This window comes from Python bivittatus, unplaced genomic scaffold (assembly GCF_059951505.1).
Source record: "Python bivittatus isolate LINGU-HERP-01145 unplaced genomic scaffold, Pbiv_v1 ctg000240_np1212, whole genome shotgun sequence".
NCBI lineage: Eukaryota > Metazoa > Chordata > Lepidosauria > Squamata > Pythonidae > Python > Python bivittatus.
In genome coordinates, this window is record NW_028277051.1 from 316,218 (window position 1) to 340,922 (window position 24,705).

The 24,705-nt window shown below is 53.9% G+C and overlaps 2 protein-coding genes across 4 annotated transcripts; one reads left to right on the forward strand and one right to left on the reverse strand.

The window, feature by feature from the left end:
- Nucleotides 1-62: 62 nt before the first annotated feature.
- SERPINF1 (serpin family F member 1) lies at nt 63-3,823 on the forward strand. Of its 2 annotated transcripts, XM_007443473.4 has the most exons (7): nt 63-151; nt 521-713; nt 796-951; nt 1,968-2,171; nt 2,298-2,440; nt 2,892-3,102; nt 3,469-3,823. In XM_007443473.4, exons 1-7 carry the CDS (start codon nt 65-67, stop codon nt 3,726-3,728), a joined length of 1,254 nt encoding a protein of 417 aa, XP_007443535.2. In that variant the 5' UTR covers nt 63-64; the 3' UTR covers nt 3,729-3,823. The 2 variants fall into 2 exon arrangements, with proteins under 2 accessions (XP_007443535.2, XP_087994768.1); XM_088138642.1 differs by having other exon boundaries at nt 1,968-2,440.
- On the reverse strand, nt 3,812-24,688 carry SMYD4 (SET and MYND domain containing 4). 2 transcript variants are annotated; one of them, XM_088138635.1, is made up of 10 exons: nt 24,519-24,686; nt 24,280-24,424; nt 19,226-19,315; nt 15,813-16,920; nt 15,465-15,647; nt 13,052-13,227; nt 12,733-12,871; nt 8,898-9,014; nt 5,258-5,381; nt 3,812-4,433 (listed from the first exon to the last, which is right to left on the reverse strand). In XM_088138635.1, the coding sequence occupies exons 1-10, from the start codon at nt 24,650-24,652 to the stop codon at nt 4,271-4,273; spliced, it is 2,379 nt and encodes a 792-aa protein (XP_087994761.1). In that variant the 5' UTR covers nt 24,653-24,686; the 3' UTR covers nt 3,812-4,270. The 2 variants fall into 2 exon arrangements, with proteins under 2 accessions (XP_087994761.1, XP_087994762.1); XM_088138636.1 differs by lacking the exons at nt 3,812-4,433; nt 12,733-12,871 and having other exon boundaries at nt 24,519-24,688.
- Nucleotides 24,689-24,705: the final 17 nt, after the last annotated feature.

The following is a 24,705-nucleotide window of genomic DNA, read 5'->3' on the forward strand; positions in this document are numbered from 1 at the left end:
GCTGGGAACATGGGCAAAACCCAGTAGTTACATTTGTCTGTCCCCCGCCCCTCCAGGTTCCACCATGAAACATCTGATGGTTCTTCTGGGGCTGGGAGCCCTCGCCATCTCCTGCAGAAGCCAAGATGTGAGTCCTGGAGGCAGCCCACAGGTCAGTCCTGGAGGTTGGGGGTCTCCTGAAAGGCTGAACCCAGCACTGAAGAATTGCCAGTCGCTTTTGGTTAAAGCTAGCATTAGCTAGTAAGTAGAGGCTGGGAACAGACTGGATAACCCATGGGAAACTGAAGATGATGTACTTGAGGAATTCCCTCCAACTGTCTTGCAATTCCACCCTGCTGTGTTCCCCAAGTGTTGGACTTCGGCAGCCAAAGTTAGGGACTACTGCAGTTGAAGTCCAACACCCGTGGAAGACGGCCATCTTCCTTAGTCCACAATGTGGGCTGTGTCAGAAAGACAGTTCTCCTCTCCTTTATGACTGCTGCAATGGGATAACCCCACGAGCCAACTCTGTGTCTCCAAGGATCCTGAACCCGACCACGCGAGGGACGCCGAGGAGGAGGACCCTTTCTACAGGAGTCCTGTGAACAAGCTGGCAGCTGCCGTCTCAAACTTTGGCTACGACCTGTTCCGTCAGCACTCGAGCCGGACCCCCACGGCCAACGTCCTGCTCTCCCCCTTCAGCATCGCCACAGCCCTCTCAGGCCTCTCGCTCGGTGAGCTCCCCCTTCTGTCCTGTCCAGCTCCAGGACCACCTCTTGAGAGCAAACTTAACGGGCCGTTCTTTGTGGTTGGCAGGTGCGGGCGAGCGGACAGAAGACGTGATTTCACGTGCCCTTTTCTACGACACGCTCAACAAGGCTAACCTCCACGACACCTACAAGGAGCTCCTGAGCAGCATCACCGCACCCAGCAAGGGCCTGAAAAGCGCTTCTCGCCTTGTTATGGAGAGAAGTAAGCCTTGGGTTTGCATTCCAGGGGAGCTGGGGGTGCTCACGGATCCCCAAGCACAGGCACAACCCCAGACCCAACCGGGAAACCACCTGTGAGAAAGTCTGCCTCCAGCAGGTGGTGGCCCCTGGTCTAGAGACTCTCCATTTGCCCCCTGGCCAACTGAGCCAGGCCTACTGGTAGCCAGCAAGCCTATTACTCCACAGCTTGCCTTTTGCCTTTTCTAGCCGCAAGTCTTCGGCAGAGACAGGGTTCTAATGAAACCCTAGTTGCACTGTAGCATTCACTGCTATCAGGGGTGAAGACAAACATTAATTTAATCCTTTTAAACGGGGACTGGATTCACGATTGCAGGGACTGCCAGGTCTGATGGCCACTGGCCATCTCTGGAATCAGGGGTCGCAGGCCCAAAATAGAGGCAGCAAGCAGGGCACAGGGTGACCGTCCTCCCTCCAAGCTAGACCTCCGAGCTGCAGAGGGCGTTGGGCTGGCTGATTCTAATCCATGCCAGAATGTTACAAGCGCCATTTGTTCACACTGCAGTCAGTCAATACAACCATTTAGTTCAGCTATTTTCACCCAAATTACTTGCAAGCCGTAAGGACGGGTCTTCTGTCAGCATCTCAACCTGGAGGGAAGGCGATGGAAGATGGCTGCCTGCCCCACTTGGAGGAGCTCGGGGCCACCTGCGTCTACGTTAATCTCTCGTGACCTAGAAGGTTAAAGAGGTTTTTTCACAGAGCTCTTCCGCTCGGTTGTCTGGAGATGTTTTACTTGACTCTGTGGTATTACTGCTTTCCTGGATTTGTCAGGCACCTTGCACGCCATGCAGCGGGTCAGGCAGGGTACAAACATAACGCTACAAAGCGTTCGCTGTGCCTTGGCCACTGGGCACAGGGCTCTTGCTATACCAGCCACAGACAGAGGTCCCCTGGCAGAGCAGCTCAGCCACCCAGGTCACTTGAGGGCTCTCCTCAGCTGAGAACGACGACGCGCTCCGTTTTGTCCTTTTCCCTCAGAGCTGAGAATGAAGATCGGGTTTGTGAACGAGCTGGACAAATTCTACGGATTCCGCCCCCGACTGCTAAGCGGAAACGCCCGAGTGGATCTGCAAGAGATCAACCAGTGGGTGCAGCAGCGGACCGGTGGGAAAGTCACCAGATTCCTAGGAGAGGTTCCTGCCGGGATCAGCGTCCTCCTTCTCGGGGCAGCCTATTTCAAAGGTGGAAAGGAGGCAGCAGTGGCTGGCTGCTCCCTGCAACTGCCTTTTCTGATCCAAAGCGGAAGCAGGTTTGGGGGGGTCCTTCTCCACTTAGCAGCCCAACATTTGCCTGCTACTCTTGCCACAGGACAGTGGGCGACCGGATTTGACACCAAGCTGACTAAGCCGCGAGACTTCCACCTGGATCAAGACAGGACCGTCAAGGTGCCCATGATGTCAGCCCCCACAGCAGTCCTGAAATACGGCTTCGACTCCGAGCTCAACTGCAAGGTCAGTGGGGCAGGAGAGGTGCTGGACCAACCCAAAGGGGGAACGCGGGTACCCAGTGGCTTCACTGGCAACTTCCCTCCACTTTGGCAACCCCATGACAACACGCTGGGCAGAACGACTGTGCACACGTGCTCCTTTGCACCGGCTGCCTGTCTTTGCCCAGCACTGAGACAGTCCCATCGCCCCCATTTCCACCACAAGGAGCCCGAGGCAGTCGTATATTCTGATGGCCCCTGCAGGTCTGAGCTTCGGCAACCACTGCAGTGCGTCCCCTCCCCTCACTTGGCAAGCCTGTTCTGTGCACAGACTGACACCCCCCCACAGTTCCCACACCATCTATGCTGGGGGCGGAGGAGCGAGGGGCCAGTAACTCTTGTCCCACAAATGAAGCAGCTGTCGGTCTCGCAAAACAAGCTCTTTTGGCCCCCCTGCCTTCCTCGAATGTTCCCAGATCGCCCAGCTGCCCTTGGCAGGAGGCATCAGCATCATGTTCTTCCTGCCTGAAAGCGTGACCCAAAACATGACCCTGATCGAGGAGAGCCTCACCTCAGAGTTTGTCCGCGACATAGACAAGCAGCTGAAGACCGTCCACGCTGCGCTGACTGTGCCCCGGCTCAGGCTGGCAGCCGACATGAGGCTGGCAGAGGCTCTTCGGGAAACACGTATGTACCGTGCTGGGTTCTCCAGCCGAGTTGCAGGGAGGCCCGGGGCCATCGCGGAGGCTTCCTTCTGTGAACACCGGCCAGAGGCCAAACTCCAGCCCTTCCGTGGGCCAAGGAGGGTTCCAGCATGGCAGCAACCACCATGGCCTATCCCAGCCAGCCCAGGAAGGCTGGACAGTGGCTCTCTTCTCACTGCTGCGGCTGGAAAGGTCACTTAGCTGCCAGGCCTTGGAAGCGGTGGCAGCGGCAGCCATTTGTAGCCAGCCTCCCGCAAACCTCACCGGCTCCTGCCGTCGTTTGCCTTTCTCCTCCCTTACGGTTTCCTAGATGGCTGGGGAGAATAACGGCTCCGTTCTTCCCCCGCAGGGCTCCAGGCGCTCTTCTCAACACCTGACTTTAGCAAGATTGCTCTTAAAGCCATCAAGCTTTCCCACGCACATCACAAGGTAGCTTTCGATCTGAGCGAAGACGGGACAAGCTCAGCGTTCACCTCCGACACGGAGGCCGCGCGGCTGAACTTCCCCATCAACTACGCCCTCGTCCAACCGTTCTTGTTTGTGCTCCAAGACAATGACACCGGCACCCTCCTCTTCATTGGGAAAGTCCTCGACCCTCAGCAGGCTTAGAGCTCCCCCGGAGACCCCGGAAGCAGGGGGGCTCCTTGACTGTGTCCGCAGCTGGTTTTGCTTACGTGGTCCAATAAAAGTGCTTCTACCTTAAACAGGCCTCACAAACCGCTTTTTCAGGGATCGGAGGACTCTCCCGCAGGGCAGCACCCTGCTACTGATGGAGAAGCGGGGAATTGTGGGGAGGAAGGAAAGGGGGGGCAGAAAAGAGGAAATGCTTTCCCCAGTCCCCTACAAGGCCCCCTCAGCTGAGTCAACAAATGCAGCAGCCTGTCTTCCACCCAGGCGGTGCCCTCAGAGTTAGCTACGGGCCCAGGCCTGGCATCACAGCAAGGCTGCGTGGGCAGCGAGGGAGAGGCCGTCTGGTCTGACCGAAGATCCCTGACCCCGCCACGTCAATCAGCAAGCAGGAGCGCTGGCTATTGTGACAAGGTGACCCCTCTGCACCACGGTCCAGACTTCTTGCTTTGGCCCCTTAAAAGGCGGGGGGGCGTCACCCTGGAAGCTTCTTCCCCACGGTATGACCCACTGGCGGGGCCTGCTTACAGCAGCTGGGCTGGAGCGGCAGGTGAGGTTCGGAGCAGGCCCTCCAGGCAGGCCCTCATCTCTCGCAGCTCCTGCAGCTGAACGTTCTGGGTCCCCAGATGCACCGACAGAACTGCCTCGGCTCTCTGGACGGCCTGCAGGGCTCCTGAGGCCACGCGCCTGGCCACCCAGGAGGCAAGTTGAGAGGGAAAAGGGTTAGCGAGGCTTCCCCTTAGCGAAACCCCTGGAGCGCCACTGCTCTGCAACCGGATGGACAAATGTGGCCGGCACCCAGGAGGCATGCCTTGCTAGGCCTCCACAGAGGGCCAGTCTGGGCAGTGCCTAGAAGGGGGACCATGGCGGTGGGCCAGACTGGGAAACTGAAACACCTCCCAGAAGGCCAAGGAGCATTTAGGGGTAGACACACTCATGAAACTGCCGTGTTCGCCTTTGCACATTTTGTAATGCAAACAGATCACTAAATTAACTCTGTCCTGCCACAGTTCAAACAACCAGTTCTAGGGAAGTGTAGAAGAGCAAGGACTTGAAGAAGAAATGCAAGGGCAGTTATATGAATGCCGGCGTGGCTCTGGAAGGAAGGAGCAAGCGAGTAAGAGGTTGCCTACTGCCCCCATCCTTTCTACCACAGACCAGCAAAGGGCACCCCCCTTGAACAGGCTGCTGGGGAGAATCGGGCAGTCTCCTTGCCCACGGCTGTCGTGGCAAGGTCAGTCCCGGAGGCAGGAGGCTCTCGTACTGGGTAGCCCCTTGGCTCACTAGGAGCTGGACCAGACCCACTGCTCAGTCCTACGATCCCAACAAGCTGACTTCTCTTCCCAAAGCAGCAGCAGCAGCAGCAGCAGCAGAAACCACCAATTGGCTCAGCGTGGCTTCAATTATTCTGCCAAATACAAATCCACCCACCCAGCGCCCTTCCTCCTGCCACAGGCCGGCCAGGGCCATCTCAAAACCCAGCCAGAGAGGGGAAGGTGTGGTGTGCTTACCCATTGAAGAGGACTTGTGCCAGTTTGAAGAGTTCCTGGCCCGCTTCTATGCTGGAAGGGCCGAAATGGGCTTCTACAGCCTGGATGCTCCTGCGCAGGTGCCCCGCTGCTTCCTGCCACCTCCCTAGGGCCAAAAGCAAAGGCAGGCTCTGCGTCACGACGTGGCCAGAGGCAGGGACGCCTCCCTGGCCCTCCCCTGGCTCTGCACCCCACATTTGGTGCCCCTTTCCTCTGGTGCAACGTGGGAGCCTCTGGCTTTAAAACGCAACGCGGTCAGTAGCGAGGATAAGCAGCCTCTCTGCAGGATATATTCTGCTTGCTTTTTTAAAAAATAATTTTTATTGAAAATTTTGATTGCAATAGTAAAAGCAAACGCAAACTAAACTCAGAGAGAAAAAGAGAGACAGAAAGAAATAAATAAAAGGTGCAAGGAATGAAAAAGGAAAAGAAAAGAAATATTTAAAGAAATGACTTCCAATCTTCACCACCACAAGTATAAACAAACTTAGTAACCCTTCGGCCCCTACAAGCTTACAAACAGATGTCCCTTCTTCCCATAACCCATCCCTCATCCACATGCAGGGAAGGCTGCGTCAGGCGGCCAGAGGCAGGGACGCCCTCCTGACTCTGCAGCTTCACACTTCCATCATGGCAAGTTCAGTCCCGGTGTAGCAAAAAGTCGTTAAAGGGTTACCAGAGCTTTATAGAAACATGTCTTAACCTTGGTCGAACAAACCAGTTCTATATTCCTGCCTTTAACTTCTAACAATCTCGATCTTCAATTCATTCAGATGTTGTCACAGGATTTGATGTCTTTTCCATTTCTCTTTTTCCTATCCCAAAGGCTTCTTCACGGTTTTACCAAACCTCTTCTCTAAATCCAATAAAAAGTCATTGTCCGGGTCATTCTCTTGACTTATCATTTGTATTTCTGCTTTAATTTTCAAGGCTTTAACCAACTTCTTTTATATATCCATTAGAACAGGGGTTCCCAACGTGGGGTGCAGGATGGAATTTCAGGGGTATGACAATTTTGTGCACTGTTAAAAGCTTATTTTCTTAAGTTCAATTTGTTCACCTGCATTAGAGATTAGATTTCTTCATCTTCAAATGTGATATGACTTTTGTAGGGGTGCAAACATTAATGAAACATTTCCTAGGGGTGTGGGGCACAGAGAAGGTTGGGAACTGCTCCATTAGGAAGTCCTTATCCAGGTCATTCTCTTGGTCTGTCATCTGGGTTTCCCCTTCAGTTGTCTTCCCCGCCTTACAATCCATGCTCCCCCCCCGCCCCCCCCCCCCAGTATTTCTGGTTCCAATATTTCTTCATCAGACACCTCTTTATTCTGTAAATCTCTCAGAATAGTCTCTTTCGCATATCATTCCTTCATTAATGTATTTTGGGCATAGTCTATCCACAGAAGCAGGCATCGTTGCTGACACTGTACCTACTAGTTTCTGACCCCATTCTTCAAAAATCTCCTGTAGCATTTCAAATGCTGTAACATTTTGTATCATTTTGTAAATTCCAGTACTAACCAAAAACAGAAGTCAAGTTTTCACTTTTTTTTCCTTTTTCTGCTTGGAATCTTTAGTCCCTTCTAATGTCCAATTCCAGTAGTAATGTATGGCTGTGAGAGCTGGACCATAAAAAAGGCCGAGCGCCGAAGAATTGATGCCTTTGAACTGTGGTGCTGGAGAAGACTCTTGAGAGTCCCCTGGACTGCTAGGAGGTCAAACCAGTCAATCTTAAAGGAAATTAACCCTGATTGTTCATTGGAAGGACTGATAATGAAGCTCAAGCTCAGATACTTTGGTCACCTAATGCGAAGAGAGATCTCTTTGGAGAAGACCCTGATGCTGGGAAAGATTGAAGGCAAAAGGAGAAGAGGACGGCAGAGGATGAGATGGTTAGATAGCATCACTGAAGCAATGAGCATGAAACTGAGCAAACTCAGGGAGGCAGTGAAGGACAGGAAGGCCTGGCGCAATATGGTTCATGGGGTCACGAAGAGTCGGACACGACTTAACGACTAAACAACAACAACAATGTCCAATTTCTGAAATCGTAAAGTCTCAAATTTCTGTTATGACTTAGGATAAACAAAACAATTTAGTTCCCACAAAAGGCTGTTTATTTATATAATTATTTCCAAAATCTTATAGTAAAAATCCTAATATTTCAAATTTGACTGGTCCCTTAATCTGTTTATAATTTTCTTGGATCAGAATCTTATTTCACTTTTTGCCATTTCCAATTCTTTAAAATCGTAAGCTTATAGTTAATTTTTCTTTTATTCAAGAATGAAGTAAACTCACCAGGTGGCTTTTCAGACTTGTTGTTTTGAGGATCTCTATTAGCCATAGGATAGTTAAATAGTTAGAGAGGTTAGCAAACCCACTGTCCCTTAAAATCCTCCACCGTGGTTGAGAGCATGATGGCTTCCCTTCGTCTCCCAGCACTCAAACCTGCAGAAAACTCCTGTCCTGCAGTCTCCTTGCGAGAAGCAGCCATCTGGAGCACATGTGGGTAATCTCCCACCTTCTCCTTATCCAGAGAGGTTCCACAGGACCCATCTACTTGCCGGTTCTTCAGTCTTTGCTGCGGTCATCTGCGCTCATTTGGAGATGTGCTACTTCATCATTCCTCCCCTGGAAGTCCAGGATATATTCTGCTTCTTGGTCATCCTATCTCCACGCCTCAGTGGTACTGGCAAACGGGGAAGCCGGCAGGAGGTCCCCAATGGCATCCTATGACATCACGCCCAACACCCATGCGGGAATCGCTTAACAACAGCAACCAGAACCCCTGCAACTGCTGTCACAAATGTGACACCATGCTTTGCGACCTGCATCGCTTAGCAGCGGAGTTGCCGGTCCCAATTACAGTCGTTAAGCGAGGACCACCTGTATCACTGTTGCTCTCGCATACGCCACTTGAAGCTTTTGAGATGGAAGCAGTCGAGAAGCACTGTGCGGTGGCAGTCAAGGGGCCAGACTAGGGCCAGGGCGAAGTGACACACCCCCTCTCCAGCCATGCCCTGGGTGACCTTGGATCAGTCAATCTTTCCCAGCCCTGCCTACCGCACAGGGCTGGTCTTGCGGGGGAAACTTGGAGGGCTTGTTATGTGTGCAGCTGGAGCACCTACAGGAAAGGTAGGACAGAACCCTAGCAAGCAGAAGACGACCACAGTGCAATGACTGAGCTGTGAAAGTCAAATGAACTTGCAGGGTTAGGAAGCTGCAGTCCATCCTACCACGACAAACCCAGGGTGGTGCCTGAGATGAGGCCTGGGTTCCAGTCCTGCTCAGTGGCCCGGAGCCCGTTATTCAGCCCAACCTTACATGGTGTTTGAAATGGGAATTACGCCCTAGGTAATGGCCTTGAGACCCCTGAAGGGCTGATAGGAACGGAACATCACAGAGCACTGTTTTCTTACGCTTCTACCTGGCACGTTCCTAAATGTGCTGGAAAGAAGGGAAGCGCAGGCTTCGCTGACCCCCGTGGTCCAATTCAACCAGAGCCTGCTGATGACCTCAACCCAAAAACACAGCCTCCACGGACGGGCGGGCGGGCAGGGCAGTGCGGGGAGGGACAGCAGAATGGGACAGCAGGAAGGATACGCCGCAGGCCTCATACCCATTGCTGCATAAGCTCGGGCCAGGTGATCCTCAATCTCGCCCATCCTTAAGTGTGCTGGAGAGAGGAATCGCTCGGCATCCAACCGACATTTCTGCAGCAGCTCCAGGGACTGATCTGGGCATTGGGAAAGAAAGAATATGATGAGCGCGGCAATCCTTGCCATCCTGGCAATCTTTACAGCCAACTATCAAGACAGTCCATCGGTCAGGATGCTTTTATCTGGACCACTGCCCTGAGCAGCGGAAAGGGCCCGAACGGGACAGCAAGATAGGCTGGTGTCAAAATACCTGTGAAACAGACACGGAATTGCCGGGGCACGGCCGATTTGGGGAGTTTGCTGCAAAATGCCTTGAGTAAAAACGGCAGGGTCACGGGGGAAAGAGCACCATACCCTTCCCGGCTCATCCTTCAGTCCTTCTGTTACGCAGGCTCTGGGGGACACCCTGAAATTCTCCCCATCCTTATTACTCTCGCGCTTCCCACAGGGCCTGAGTTGTACTGAAGCTGTTTTGCTTTACCTATTTAGTTGCTGGGACGCGCAAAACTTCCCAGGCATGGAGATGGGTCGTGCACGGAACAGAACTCGTTCTAGGTGTTCGGTCCTGAACAGGATTCAAACTGGGGCTCTTTGGCTGGAAGGAGCCTGGAATGCAAGTTCCAGGTAGAGGAAGTGTGCCAGGCAATTCCTGGTCTTGATGCTACGGCTGGACGTTGCTTGCTCTTGCGCCCAGGGGGTCTCTTTTGAATCCTCTCATACGGACCAGCGCAGGAGGAATGGACGCTCTGGCGCCTGGCAGAGATCTGGGAGCAAAGCGGTAGCCACTTCAGGGACGGCAGCCGGGGAAGTTTTGCTGGAGGAAGACTCACTCGAGACCCGGGGAACGAGCCAGAGAAAGGGATCGTTCTGCCACCTGCCCGGTGCTTCGGCTGGGGCCTGGTGATGAAGCCCGTTTGCCTGCCCACAGCCACCTCCGCAGCCCCAACCCACTCATTTTTGTTCCAGTTCAATTCCATGCAGCGGGACGGCTGATGCTTTCGGTCTGACAGAAAAGAAGGGATTCCTCCACTCCCTTCCATGCTCCTGCTTTGCACAACTTCCCCTTCTCCAATAATTCTGCTCACAGATAAGGTTTATCTGGGGAAAATTACCTTCCCGCTCATGTCTGCTACGCACCTGCCCGGAGGTCCTTGTGCTGCCCACTTGAGACCTTTCTTAAAAGCTCTTAAGACCTCGCCTTTCAGACTTCTTCTCCCACCTCCTCCCTGGGGAGTGCCATGGCTGGAGAGCTGGGCCAGGGAGGGGCCACTAGAAGGGCCAGGCCAGGCTTCCCGGTTGGGGGGAGACCTACGCCCGCTCCTCAGGAGGCAAGAGGGCGCCGCCAGCAGACGTTGTGAGGGGCTGAGGAAGGGCGCTGATGCTGCAGGGAGTGGGTCCCTTCCCCTCCAGCCCAACAATCCAGAGCCTGAGGGCAAAGGTCAGACGACCACCCGCCCCTGCAGCCCACGCAACCCCACAGCCAGAGAGGAGGAAGAGGGGCCGGCCTTTCTGCCCCACTCACTAGGACACCGCCTGACTCCCTGAAAGGCAAGCCGGTGCTGCTTTTTGTAAAAACTCCCGCAGGGGACGCTGGACTTCACGTGGGTAAACTAACATGCGGGGCCTTTGAAGGAAAAGTGGGCAGAACGCAGGCGGAGACTTTAGAAGCACACGTCTGTGCACACTTACGCTAGAACACCTGCTCACACCCAAGAGCTCTAACACTACGCAACTGACTGGCTCAGGTGACGTGACACGCCACGCACTCCAGATACACTCCTGGCTCCCCATGACGCCGAGGTTCCCGATGCCTTTACGGAGTGGGTATCTCCGTCTTCGGAGGCCCTCTGAAAGGCCACAGCCACGGGAAAGCCAGAGCACGCCCAGGGAGCATCTCAGCAGCCCTCCTCGGGGCAGACTTCTCCACAGCGGCCCCCGCCTTGCAGAACACCCATCTCCTGGGACCCGGCGGGCCCCCACCTGCCCAGCCTTCCAGAGGGCCTCGAAGAGGCAGCTCTTCCCCAAGCTCTAGGGTAGGGAAGGGCGTTTCTGGCGGGTGGGCAGCGTGTGCCTTCGGGGCAAGGGGATTTTTGCCATGGTTTTTATGGCTTTCTGATACTTGGAGCAGAGTTTTGTGAGCTGCCTGGGATTGTGGTACATCAGATGGGCAGCGGTACAAGTCTTTTAAAGGACTAAAAGTAAATAGATATATATGGGAGAGCCAGTTTGGCATAACCGTTATGGCACCAGGCTAGAAACTAGGAGACTGTGAGTCCTCCTCCCGCCTGAAGCTTCACTGTTGCTAGTTCTTCCCTCTCTTTGCCCTGTTTTCATATATTTTAATGGGAAGATGTATTTTTTTAATTCAGAGGCCACCCGCTTCTAAGTCATTCTGGGGGGCTGACGCTTTAAAAGCAAGAACAGTAAACTAAGAAATGAGTCACAGACACCCAGAAAAAAGAAGCACCAAACCAAACAACCCCAAAAAGGTTGGGCAAAATACGTGTATTTAAGGTACCGGGCCAGAAACCGGGAGACCACGAGTTCTAGTCCCGGTTCCCTAGGCGCGAAGCCAGCTGGGTGACCCTGGGCCAGTCACTCCCTTTAGCCCTAGGGAGAAGGAGGCAAGGGCAAAGCACTTCTGAAAATCCTTGCCAAGAAAACCGCAGGGGCTTGTCCAGGTGGTCGCCAGGAGTCCACACACATACACACACACACACACACGTACGTCTTGGTTGATGGGTGGCTTTGCTTCGGAGTTTCAGATTTTGAGTGCATCTGAAAAAGCCGAGAGTGACTCGGAGCGGTCGGCTGGAGCTTCGAACACATCCTCGGCACCCTGTGCGTTGCCTTCGTTTGGAGAGTCTCTGCAGAGACTTCCGACAGCACCCTCTGGGGCAGCTCTGGCCCACGGGACGGCCTCCCCGCTGCGGCTCAGCTGCCGAGGCTTGCCTTTTCCCCAGGCATTAGCATTTTACGGAGTTATTATGTGGTGTCTCAGTCGCTTACTGTTGTTTTCCTTGTACTGTATTTTTTAATCGATTAGGATTTTTAAGTATTGGTTGCCACCCAGAGTTATGTACTTAAGATGGGCATACATCTTTGTACATTTTCTAAATGTATTTTTCTAAATTTGGAAATGCAAGAGAGATTAAGGTGGTTGAGCTGTTAAACTGGGAGTGGTGCACTCGGTTCATGCTCTTGAGGCAGCTGATGCAGTCAATCAATGGTGTGTTTTGCTCACAGACAAGCTTAAACTTAGTTTTGGACCTGACCGGGACCGTTTTCAGCCAGGAGGCAACCAGCGGAAAGGGCCCCTCCAGCTCATGTGAGACGGGCAAAAGACCCCACAGTTGACGTCTCTTCCCTCTTCTTGCGTTCCTTCCCGCTACAGCGGCTGTTCCCGGGTTATGGCAAGGGCTAGCCAAAGGCTACCACTGCAGGCAGCCACTAGATGGCAGAAAATATTTTTCTGGATTTCTTGTGCCACGAAGGCTGCGGCAGGAAGAGGCTCGCTCTGAAAATCCCCGTTCCAGATCACGGGGCCCAGGCCGGGCCTTCCGTTCTGGATTTTGTTTCATGCAGTCTGGAATGGGGCTGACGGGACATTCAGAATGCGAGGTTTTGTTCCCTTTTTGAAACAAAGCATTTTTTTAAAAAACCCAGCCCCGGCCCCATTATTTGCTTATGTTGCAAGACAACATTCTCCTGCAGCCTCAGGCGGTCCTCGTGTGCCACCTGGGGGTCCAGACGGAGCCTCCGCGCAAGGGCCTTTCCCGGATGGGGGCAGCTCACCCGGCTTGCCGCGGTCCAGGAGCTCCAAGGCTGGCTGGGACAACCGCTGAAGATTACGCAGCCGGCTACGGAAGTCATCCTCGGGGACTAGGTGGCCGCAGGCCATACTGGAACAGCGGAGTGTGCCCTCGCCCTCGCCCTAGAAAGCCCAGTTAACACGGTTGGCCACGGACTCGCTCCCTCTCGCTGCTGAGAGCCAGGCGGCTGGGAACTCTGGGGTCAGCTCCCGGCACATCCGGATGTACGGGTTGCGGGAGGGGGCACTGCAGAGCTAAGCTTTCCCACCCCTCCACTCCAGCGCGACCCGACCGCACCTTACCTGCACGGGCATCTGGCAGGCAGGGCAGCAGAAAAGGCTGGCACTGGGGGCAGAGGCTTCACTGGGGGGTCCGGGCTGCAATTCCTCCAAGCAGGCCTGACACTGACACTCAAAGAAGTACTGAGCGAGGAGCTGCCTGCGCCTCTCGGCAGCCCTCATTCGGCACCTGTGAGGCCCTGCGGGAGCAGAGGCGAGAGGGAAGGGTCAGAGGGCGGGTGCTCACCCGGGTCTATCGAAACCGCCATTTCCACCTGTTCTGCTTTTCTGGTTGAAAGCAGGGAAGCCGGCCGGGAGCTCGTTCCAATCTTTGTTTTAGCCCTTAGGCTTGGCCCTTGCCAACAATTTACCCGGGCTTCCAATTCTTAAAAAAGAAATCAATATCTGCCCCCCCATCCCCAAAGGAAATAAATATGTCAGTCTCCCAGGGAGGAAAACTGCTCTAGAGGAGGTGAGATGAGGTGGCAGCTGCAGGACCATCAGGACCACGCAGGCAGCGCTCGTCACGCAGTGAAGAACTCAATTTCAGCCAAGCTTGTCTCTAAAGAGAAATGTGAATGTAGAGCAAACACACATTCGGAGAATGGCTGTTTTTAACGCCACTATTACACACAACTACTGCTCCAAGTGGTACTTTTTTCCCTGCGTTTGGGTCACCCAGAAATGTGATTCCTATACATATTCAAACATTTATCTCTCACTCATCCTTTTGTTGGGCTCTCGAATTTGCTCTCAGACTAAGAGTAATGGACTCATAAAATCATAGCACTGGATATTATGTCATAAAAAACAAATATGCTGAACATCAGAAAGAAAATGAAAAATGGTTATTATTTTTTTATGCGCCGTTAGATTTTAAGCTGCCACACAGTGAAAGTGGTTTTCCAGGGCGCTTCCAACATCCTTCAAGGAACAAAAAATAAGTTATCCGGTGCAATCACAAAAACTTATTATGCCCCACGTCCGTGAAGGAAGGAGGTGGGGAGAAAAAGGGAAGATGAACAGGAGCCCAAGGATTCCCATCTGGCACCGTGTTGTTCCTAACCGGCTGGTGAGGGCAGTTTGAGAGGGGAACCAGTTCCTGGGGAGGGGCTGGCTCTCCTTCCCTGGAAGGGCTCAAGAGCAGGCTGGACGACTGTTTGTCAGCAGTCCCCTAACGGACATTCGTGAGCCAAGCAGAGGGCTCGATTCGGCAGCCCTCCCAACTTTAGCCACGCTTACTGTAGAGAGCAGAGGGAATGGCCTTGAAGGACAGGAGGACGAGCCACTACCAAGGCAACGGTCAGATAAGAGGCTCGGGAGGCTCTGCTCTTGGTCACTCACACCCTGCTCACCTCCTGACTGGATTGCTGCAATGCGCTCTACGTGGGGCTGCCCTTGAAGAATATCCAGAAGCTTCAGCTGGTGCAAAACCCAGCAGCGCCGGCAGTTATGTGTGCCCCAAGAACAAGTCACGCCTCTGTTCCGCGAGCTGCATTGGTTGTTCGTCTGCTTCCGGGTCCAGTTCGAGGGGCTTTAAAGCCCTGCATGGCTTGGGAGTGGGTTATTTGAGGGACCGCCTCTCCCCAGTGACACCTACCCGTCCCATCAGGACCGGCAGGAGGGCCGTGCTGCGGGTCCTGTCGGCCAAGGAGCTTCATTTGGCGGGACCCAGGAGGAGAGCCTCTTGGAACATCAGTCCCCCCGAGGTGAGGATGGCCCCAACCCCGATGACCTTCCGGAAGGCCCTCAAAACATGGCTTTGCCATCGGGCCTGGGGGTCCCAGGGTAGCGTGGAGCCCGTTAAGTGGCTACACCGTGTATAAGTTTTGCACTCTACCATGTCTTTTTGTTATTATCATTTTTTAAACTGTTTTCAATTGGTCTTTATTTTTAGATTTATCCCGCCTTTCTTATTTTTATAAATAATTCAAGGTGGCAAACCAACCTAATACTCCTGCCTCCTCCTATGTTCCCCACAACAACAGCCCTGTGAGGTGGGTTGGGATGAGAGGGGGGGACTGGCCCAAAGTCACCCAGCCGGCGTTTGTGCCCGAGGCAGGACTAGAACTCGCCATCTCCTGGTTTCTAGCTTGGGGCCTTCACCAGCAGGCCAAACTGGTTTTGATGGCTGAATTGTTTAGCTTACGTTTTAATTGTGTACACTGCCCAGAGCCATGTGCAAGTGAGATGGTGGCTTTATAAATTCAATCAATAAAATTAAGAGGGGCTTGAGCCCAGGCCAAAAAGCTGATTTGGGCAAATGCCTCAAGCGAGCCCCTCCCGAGTTCACGCAAAGCTAAAGGGAGGGAGGGAGGGGAAGCCCCTCCCGACTTGCCAGGTTCTGTTATTAACAGCTGTGCAACCGAAATAGCCCTGACCCGCACGGCCGTGGGTCCCTAGTCTGGGGCACCTCGTAGGGCTGGTGCTTACTCACCATAGCAGTGGAGGAGCTCCTGCCCTTCAGGAATGGGGCGCAAGGCCCTGACCTCCGCAGTGCTGCCGGTGAAAACCACGCTGGTGTTGGGGTCGCAGGAATGGTTCAGCAGACTGAGGGCTGGGAAAAGGCCCGTGGCCAGGCGGACCTGTCCGCTGCCGGCCACCAGCCCGTCTTCGGGGCCTGAGAGGAAGCGAGAGCAAAGCTTGAGGCCGAGGTGGTCCGGAGGACTCTAGGCTTCCAGTACCACCTGCATCGTGCCGCCCCCCCCGGCTTCCCGAAATGAGGGACTTCAACGCCCAGAACGCCAAACTGCAACCTGGGAGAGACAAGGCTGCCTCCACTGACCTGATGGGTGGAGGGCGGTCACGGCCTGAGCGTTACACTGCAGCTGCAGCAGGTGCCTCAGCATGGCCTCCCCCAAGACTTGCAGCCCGGCAGACGCCTCCTCCGCAGCCTGCCGCTCTCCTTTTGCGGCCTCCCCGGAAATCCAAGTTTCCAGGCCAGCGTCCCCAAGCTCCTTGCACAAGGCTGCCACGCTCAGGCTGCAGAGGAACCTGAGGCTGGGGCTGTGTCGATCCGCATGTGGCAAAAGGCTGAAGACCGCTCGGTAGGAGCCGCCGTACCGTCCGTTAGCCTCGCAGCCAGGAATGTGGCGGGAGCCCTTCTCCGCAGCAGCGGCAGCAGCAGATCCTGCCGCGCCATCTCCCTGCGACTCGGCAACTAAGGCCTTCACTTCTGCAAAACCAGCCACCAGCACAGTTCTGAAGGCCACGTGGCAGAAGACTCCCAGTGCAAGCAGCAGCCCCCCGAGGGCACATTCTCTCCCGTGGTAGCTCCTCCATGCCAGCTGGGCACATGCAGGACTGCAGTACTTGCTGTAGCTGCACCCTTGGCAGGGAACTGAGGCCAGCAGTGGGCGCAGGCAATGGTGGCAGTGGAGGTCAGTGTTAGCCAGCTGCCCGTCCCGCAGGGTCTGGGCGCTCCCTTCAAGCAAGAGGCTTTCTCCGGGGCAGAGCACGCTGACGAAAGCCTCCTCCCTCACCAAGAGTTTTCCAGCAGGGATATCCTCGGCGGCAACTAAGTGGCGCCCTTTGCACGTGGAAAAGTCCAAGCTCACAGACACTGAGGCCCCAGAAACACTGCTGCTCTCCTCCCATGGCTCGGGGCCCAGTTGAACCTGGCCGGGGGCGGCGGACAGGTGGTCGAAGGCCCTGCTCTCCTTACAAGCCTTGGCCCGCAGCTGATCCAGCTGGCCAAGCAGCAGCCGGCGACGGGCAGCCTCTGGCCGCTGGTCTGCAGACATTCTCTCCTCCACGCCGTGGAGGGTTTCTGCCGCTTCCTGCAGTCGGCCCAAGGACAGGAGGCATTCGGCTTTCCGGAGCAAAATCTTGGGCAGCAGCTTCTCCGGGCAGCTTCCAACCTGCTGCACCCTTCCAATGTCTTCCAGACAGATCTGCAAAGAGGAAAGGAAGGCCTCCTAGCTGCCGGAAGGAGTCGGGATGCAGCGCTGCCCCGGATTCTTGGCTGCTCCCTTCTGTGCTATACAGCGGAACGCCTGACTCAGAGCCGTTCCTCCTCTGCCCCGCCACTTGTCGGAGGCAATAAAGAGTTTCGAGAAGAAGCGGCCACGTACGAAGGAGTGTGCAAACACGAGGGAACTGTCCAGAAAGGACTGGATGATTTAGCATGAAGTCTACTGAGCGTCATTTCCTCTTCTTATCCTGCACTTAATTTCCTTCACTTATCATCTTACCCCTTTCTGCCCTTCGCATTATGCTCTTAGCCCCGAGAGGACCAGTGGAACGGATGTATCTACGTACCCATGAAGTCGAGGCTGCCACTGCACTTTCTTCCCCAGGGACTCACCAGGCAAACGCTTCTCCCCTCCAGCTGCTCAGCTCTTTCCAAATGTCTACGTGGAGAAGATCTTGCACAGCATGCCGGCAGCACGGTCACCAACTACCCGCTACCTTTCTGCTAGCGGTTGGACATCTCGAAATTTCTTTCATCTGTGTTCCCTTCTTTAGTAAACGTTATTTCATTTCTTTCTTTCTTTGCTTATTTATAATGTATAAGGCCACCCAATTCTACAATAATTCTGGGCAGCGTGCAATAAAAACACCAACCAAATACGCTACATACATATATGAGCTACACGCATTCGCCTCCATTGCTGACACTCCGTCCAAATGGGAAACCCCAAACATCCGGAGAAAACACCCATCCTCGCCCCTCCAGAGATACAAAGGACCCACCCCCCACCCCAAGCCTAGCCAAGCGCCGTGTTTTCAAGGCTCTTTTAAGCACAGTCAAGGTGGGGGGGCAGACAAATCTCAGGGGTGCGAGGAAAATGAGGAAAATGCATATTTGGGTGAATCTTTGGGTGAAAGAAGCAAGTTTTTAGAGGCCTCAGACGAATGGGATCGCCTTGGTAAAACTGAAACAGAAAGGAATGTGCGGCACCCTTGAAGCCGGTGTGAACTAGGCCGATTGTAAACCCCTTATCACAAACATCCCCAAGAGCAACGCAAGGGAGGGCGCCTTCTTCCTGGCAGCTGGCACCCTGAACCATTTGTTTCTTCCCCTCTGACACTACTGCTCTCCTTATAGATAGCAGTTGTCCCGTCCTTGTAGATAGCAGAGAAGAGAGGGCCAGAAAGTAACTTGAGAACAGTCGCTCATTAAAACGTACCTGCATCGTCATATGAATACGTATACGTATGTGCTCTTTTCCCTTCCCCTTCTTGTAGAACTGTATAAACGTCAGGGCGTCCATTCTGCCTGCAGGGGAGCGTCTCCCACTAACCTTCGGTGGGGTCCCCCTCCAGTACGTGTTGCCTAATAAGCACTGTAGGGAAGCCCTGGTGGTTTTGCCTTTGGGTCCCGCGTTTTGATCCCACAGAGGGCTGGTGTTCCAAATGGCAGGTGCAACGACAGAGAAGGCATTCTGTCAAGATAACCTACTTACTCGTTCTTTGCCATTTATTGTAGCTTGCAGTTGTTCTATCCTTTCTCCCCGTTCAAGCACAACCACCTTGGACTTTGCTGCACTGATTTTCCAGTCCATACTCCTCGTTGCATTACATGATCTAGCTAACGTTCCTTGCAAATCAATCAGGTTCTCAGCCAGCAACATGGCATCACCAGTATGCATTCAGCCTCCAATCAACGCACCTCTAAGATCACCATAAGCCTCCCACACAATTTATCCCTATCTACATTAAATAACCAAGGAGGCATCACATATCCTTGTCTTACTCCTCGTTTAATTCACTAACCCACTCGTTAAACACTCCATTTATTCTCATGAACGCTCTGCTTGTACTGTATACTGCTCTTCTTGCATTCAGCAACCAATTTTCAATAGTGCACGACATTCCATAATTCAAGTCTGTTTGCTTTTTCATACTTTTCCTCATTAGCAATTGCACAGTAAACTCAGTCTCAATTCTAAGATTTATCTCAATGAAGTTCCTGGGGAAAGCATTAACAGAGTTAATTGCAGCTTCGTTGCTGAACTGCTGACGAGAACAAAGAGTGATTGTCCGAGTTTTAAGCAATACTCACCCTGAGCGAGCATCCTCTCCGTGCTGTAAAAAATACCGAGTACTAGAAAATGCTCCTTTCTATAGCCACCAGGCAGGCAAACCGCCCTTAAACCAGAAGGAATATAATGTCTTAGAGAGTAGGGGGGAAAGTTTTGCTTCTAGGAGGAAAGCACTCTGAACTTTGAGTAAAAGCACTTTATTCAAACTCACCTCAAACTGACCAAGATGGAAAAGAGCTGCAGAGCGATTGGCGTAACAGACGGCCATCTCAGGGCTGCCAGCCTCTGTATGGGACAATGCCTGCAAAAATCAAAGGCGGAGGGGACACAGTAAGCGCAGCCAGAGCCAGCACGTTATAACTCACGTCAGTCACACTGAACAGCCTCTGCAGGAATGGCACAGATCAGAATCCCTTCCTCATCTACATTTATCAAGGCTGTGACCCTACAAAATTTGGGGAAGGGTCTAGACTAAAATTTATGCCTAGGTTGTACGTAGACGCCTCTACTCCATGAGGTGCAGGTAATGTTGTTACCTGCATCTCATGGAGATGTTGTTTACAGCCCAAATAACCAGAGTTGTTGTTGTTGTTTAGTCGTTAAGTCATGTCCGACTCTTCGTGACCCCATGAACCATATTGCGCCAGGCCTTCCTGTCCTTCACTGCCTCCTTGAGTTTGCTCAGTTTCATGCTCATTGCTTCAGTGATGCTATCTAACCATCTCATCCTCTGCCGTCCTCTTCTCCTTTTGCCTTCAATCTTTCCCAGCATCAGGGTCTTCTCCAAAGAGATCTCTCTTCGCATTAGGTGACCAAAATATCTGAGCTTGAGCTTCATTATCGATCCTTCCAATGAGCAATCAGGGTTGAAACCAGAGTTACCTTTGGGCAATTTAGCTTTAATTCACAGAACCAAAAACTCCACTTAAGAAGTTTCTCCCAGCATTCAATCAGAACCTGCCTTCCTGTTGCACACATCCACTCCTCCCGCAGACTGGAACTCCGGAAGTCAGGTCTTGATCATCTTCTGTGGGACGCCCTTTCAGGTATTTGAAAACTCTATCATGCCCTACTCAGACCTCCTTTCAAGGCTAAACTTACCCAGTTCCCTCACTCTCTCTTCCCACAGCTTGGATCTAGCCCCTTGATTATCCTCGTTTCCCTTCTTCCCTTAAAGGTTATTGTTCAAAACTGGAGCCAGAAACTGACGGAGACTACAGGAGAGCTGTTGTTTCTCATGATTTGGAAACCAAACTTTCATTAATGCTGCCTATTCGCATTTATTTTTTCATCCTACTGAGTGTGGGCTGAAAAGAGCAAGCTATGTAAAACTAATGGTTTTGTTGTTTTTTTACACAGATTTACTTTTTTTCCCCAAGGCCCCTTGAAAAAAGCATCTAGATTAATACAGTGGTACCTCGGGATACGAACTTAATCCGTTCCGTGACTCTGGGCGTATCCCGAGTTGGTCATAACCCAACGCAAATTTCCCCATAGGGTTCAATGTAAATCTGGTTAATCCATTCCACCCTCCAAATTTGGTCGCACCCCGAAGCAAATTTTCCCATAAGGTTCAACGTACAGTGGGGCAAAAAAGTATTTAGTCAGCCACCAATTGTGCAAGTTCTCCCACTTAAAAAGATGAGAGAGGCCTGTAATTTTCATCATAGGTATACCTCAACTATGAGAGACAAAATGGGGAAAAAAATCCAGAAAATCACATTGTCTGATTTTTAAAGAATTTATTTGCTAATCATGGTGGAAAATAAGTATTTGGTCAATATCAAAAGTTCATCTCAGTACTTTGTTATATATCCTTTGTTGGCAATGACAGAGGTCAAACGTTTTCTGTAAGACTTCACAAGGTTTTCACACACTGTTGCTGGTATTTTGGCCCATTCCTCCATGCAGATCTCCTCTAGAGCAGTGATGTTTTGGGGCTGTCGCTGGGCAACACGGACTTTCAACTCCCTCCAAAGGTTTTCCATGGGGCTGAGATCTGGACACTGGCTAGGCCACTCCAGGACCTTGAAATGCTTCTTACGAAGCCACTCCTTTGTTGCCTGGGCGGGGTGTTTGGGATCATTGTCATGCTGAAAGACCCAGCCACGTTTCATCTTCAATGCCCTTGCTGATGGAAGGAGGTGTTCACTCAAAATCTCACGATACATGGCCCCATTCATTCTTTCCTTTACACGGATCAGTCGTCCTGGTCCCTTTGCAGAAAAACAGCCCAAAGCATAATGTTTCCACCCCCATGCTTCACAGTAGGTATGGTGTTCTTTGGATGCAACTCAGCATTCTCTCTCCTCCAAACACAAGTTGAGTTTAGACCAAAACATTCTACTTTGGTTTCATCTGACCATATGACATTCTCCCAATCCTCTTCTGGATCATCCAAATGCTCTCTAGCAAACTTCAGACAGGCCCAGACATGTACTGGCTTAAGCAGGGGGACACGTCTGGCACTGCAGGATTTGAGTCCCTGGCGGCGTAGTGTGTTACTGATGGTAGCCTTTGTTACTTTGGTCCCAGCTCTCTGCAGGTCATTCACTAGGTCCCCCTGTGTGGTTCTGGGATTTTTGCTCACCGTTCTTGTGATCATTTTGACCCCACAGGATGAGATCTTGCATGGAGCCCCAGATCAAGGGAGATTATCAGTGGTCTTGTATGTCTTCCATTTTCTAATTATTGCTCCCACAGTTGATTTCTTCACACCAAGTTGCTTGCCTATTGCAGATTCAGTCTTCCCAGCCTGGTGCAGGTCTACAATTTTGTTTCTGGTGTCCTTCAACAGCTCTTTGGTCTTGGCCATAGAGGACTTTGGAGTGTGACTGTTTGAGGTTGTGGACAGGTGTCTTTTATACTGATAACAAGGTCAAATAGGTGCCATTACTACAGGTAACGAGTGGAGGACAGAGGAGCCTCTTAAAGAAGTAGTTACAGGTCTGTGAGAGCCAGACATCTTGCTTGTTTGTAGGTGACCAAATACTTATTTTCCACCATGATTTGCAAATAAATTCTTTAAAAATCAGACAATGTGATTTTCTGGATTTTTTTTCTCATTTTGTCTCTCATAGTTGAGGTATACCTATGATGAACATTACAGGCCTCTCTCATCTTTTTAAGTGGGAGAACTTGTACAATTGGTGGCTGACTAAATACTTTTTTCCCCCACTGTAATTACCGTTAATCCATTCTGGCGTCCGCAGACCACGTGTCAGGGGCAGGAAAACGGCCGGGCGCCGGGCGACGCAGCAGGAAAACGGCCGGGCGCAGTGCGGCGGGAAAATGGCCGGGCACCGCGCAGCAGGAAAACGGCCACGGACCACGTGTCAGGGGCAGGAAAATGGCCGCAGACCACGTGACAGGGCGGAAAAATGGCCGTACCCCGAGGCGGAGGTCACACATCAAGGTAAATTTTTGCGGGCAGAGCTGGTCGTAACCCAAAAAGTTCGTTAGTAGAGGCGTTTGTATCCCGAGGTACCACTGTATTACACTTGCTGAATAACAGTATATTAGCACATACATCCACAACTCTGCAGACTCAAAGGAGGTTGTCGTGGGCAGATAGGGAGAAGAACAAGGCCTGGAGGGTGCTTGGAGGTTGAGGCTGGAGTGGGAATTGTCTGCTAGAGATGGGAGAATGGAAGTGGCAGGTGGGACTCAAGAAGTAGGATGTGGTTGTCTCAAGAATTAGAATGCAAAAACAGGAAGGCTGTGGCCACTGGGAATTGATGGTGAGCAGAACGTTAAGAAGGATCTAGGGACCAAAGTCTGGCTTCCTGTGTGTTAAGAGTCCACTGGAGGTGGGCAGCTATAACAAATGTGAGCAAATAAATACGGTTAGATCAGCGGGACAAGCTGAGGGTCCTGGTGGCATACTGGATGCCCTGCTGTCCACTAGGATCCCTGCCCAAGACTCCTTGCTTGTGGCAGGCAGGTGGGGGGTGGGGACATTGGACCAGGAAGGGCTTGGGAATCCATTGCCTATTAGTAGTTTGTCCCAAGTGATCTCCCACCCAACGTATGGAGGCAAACACACTCTGGACCTCATCTTTGTCTTGGAACAGTTGTACGGTGATGTGGCTATAGACGGCATTAACGTCTAACGCTTTGCCGGGGTCAGATCACTTCCTGGTCCGGGTGAGGTTGACCGCCAATTAGGACGGTCCACCCTTAGAGCTTCATGGATCTGGATACATTCCGGCACTCTCTTGAGGGGATTCCCAATGTTCTTAAGAGCAGTTCCACCGCGTGACTTCCCACTGGCGTCCGGAGGCCCCCTGGATGTTTGACGAACCACACCCCAACAGCCTCCCTCTGTGCACCGATTCCAGACGGGAATGCGATGGGCTGGCTCTGGGAGGGGGCCAACACCTTGCTTCGTAGGGTGGGGAATTGCCAGCAACCCCGAAGGAGGCTGCAGTGCCCCGCTTCTTAAGAGGCCCTCGCTGGACCAAGCCATCCTCGATAACGCAGCGCTCCGTCCCCGGGAAAGGAAGACCGCGGTTGCTCTAGAGGAAGCGGATCGCCTGGGCCTCTTCAGCCTGGCCGTGGGACGGAGACAGGGCGGGGCGACCGCTGCCGGGCTCCGGAGGGAGGCGGCCCGGCCCTCCCGGTCCCTTCAGCGACCAACGCCGCTGACTGCGCTGTCCTTCTGAGCTGCCCGCGAGGGCGGGCACTGCCCCACCGCATTCCTGCCCCTGCCTCAGCGGGCAGTTCCAGCGGCGGGGACCGGCCAAGCGCTCGCTCCCGCACGGAGAGCCGCCGGGCTTGGGCCTCCGTCTCCCGCTTCTCAACACCGGCAGGCAGCTGCTGCGCGAGTACAGCGGAGGGCAGGGCGCCGGCGACGCCGGGCTCTCCGCAAGTGCGCCAGGCCGGGCGGCACGTGCCGCCGGTGCCCTGCCCGGGGTCCGGGTCCGGGTCCGGGTCCGGGCGAGACGAACAGGATCCAGCAAGACGGAGGCGTCGTTCGCCCACCGGCTCGACAGGCGACCCCGCCCCTGACCGGCGCTGCTCCCGGAGGGCACACCGCGGCAGCCGGACCGTGCCGCCCGCGCCCGGGCTCCCGCGGTGATGCCCCTCAGGCCGGGCTGCTCCGGCGGGCCTCTCGCGGGGGCAGCACGCAGATCCGACTTCTCCGGCTTCTCGCTCTCGCGCACCGTCCCCCGCCGACGGCCGCTTTCCCGGGCCGCGGGAGAGGCGGGGCGCCGCAGGGCCCGACCCTTCGCCGCCGCCGCGCGCGCCCCGAGCGCGGCTTACCCTGGAGTAGAGCGCGGCGGCCGCCCGGTGCTCCCCGGCCCGGAAGCGCCGGTTCCCCTCCTGCTTGCAGGCGCCGGCCAGCCGGGGGTCCTTCTGCACGGCGAGGCGCCGGGCCAGGCGGCGCAGGCACTCCTCGTCCTCGCTCCTGCGGGGAGAGCAGCGCGGGTCACCCGGGCAGGGGCCGGGCCCGGGGCCCGCGGGGAGGGGGGGCGGGAGGGGGAAGGGGAGCCGGCGCTCACCGCAGGAGGGCCGCGGCCAGGAGGAAGGCCTCCCGCAGCGGGCGTGGGCGGCTCAGCTCCGCCCGCCGCGGCGCCGGCAGCGAGGCCCAGCGCCGCCGCACGCGCGCCCTCCACTCCTCGGCCGGCAGCGCCATGTGCCGCCCTCCCGGCGTCCCTCGCGCGCGGGAAAGGGCGGGCGGGCGCGCTC

Coding starts and splice junctions, on each gene's coding strand:
- SERPINF1 (XM_088138642.1), top strand. CDS start 65: ATGAAACATCTGATGGTTCTTCTGGGGCTGGGAGCCCTCGCCATCTCC. Junction 152..520: donor GTCCTGGAGGCAGCCCACAG/GTCAGTCCTGGA, acceptor TGTGTCTCCAAG/GATCCTGAACCCGACCACGC. Junction 952..1,967: donor TCGCCTTGTTATGGAGAGAA/GTAAGCCTTGGG, acceptor CTTTTCCCTCAG/AGCTGAGAATGAAGATCGGG.
- SMYD4 (XM_088138635.1), bottom strand. CDS start 24,652: ATGGCGCTGCCGGCCGAGGAGTGGAGGGCGCGCGTGCGGCGGCGCTGG. Junction 24,425..24,518: donor CTGGCCGCGGCCCTCCTGCG/GTGAGCGCCGGC, acceptor CTCTCCCCGCAG/GAGCGAGGACGAGGAGTGCC. Junction 15,648..15,812: donor GACCGCCCTCCACCCATCAG/GTCAGTGGAGGC, acceptor GCTTCCTCTCAG/GCCCCGAAGACGGGCTGGTG.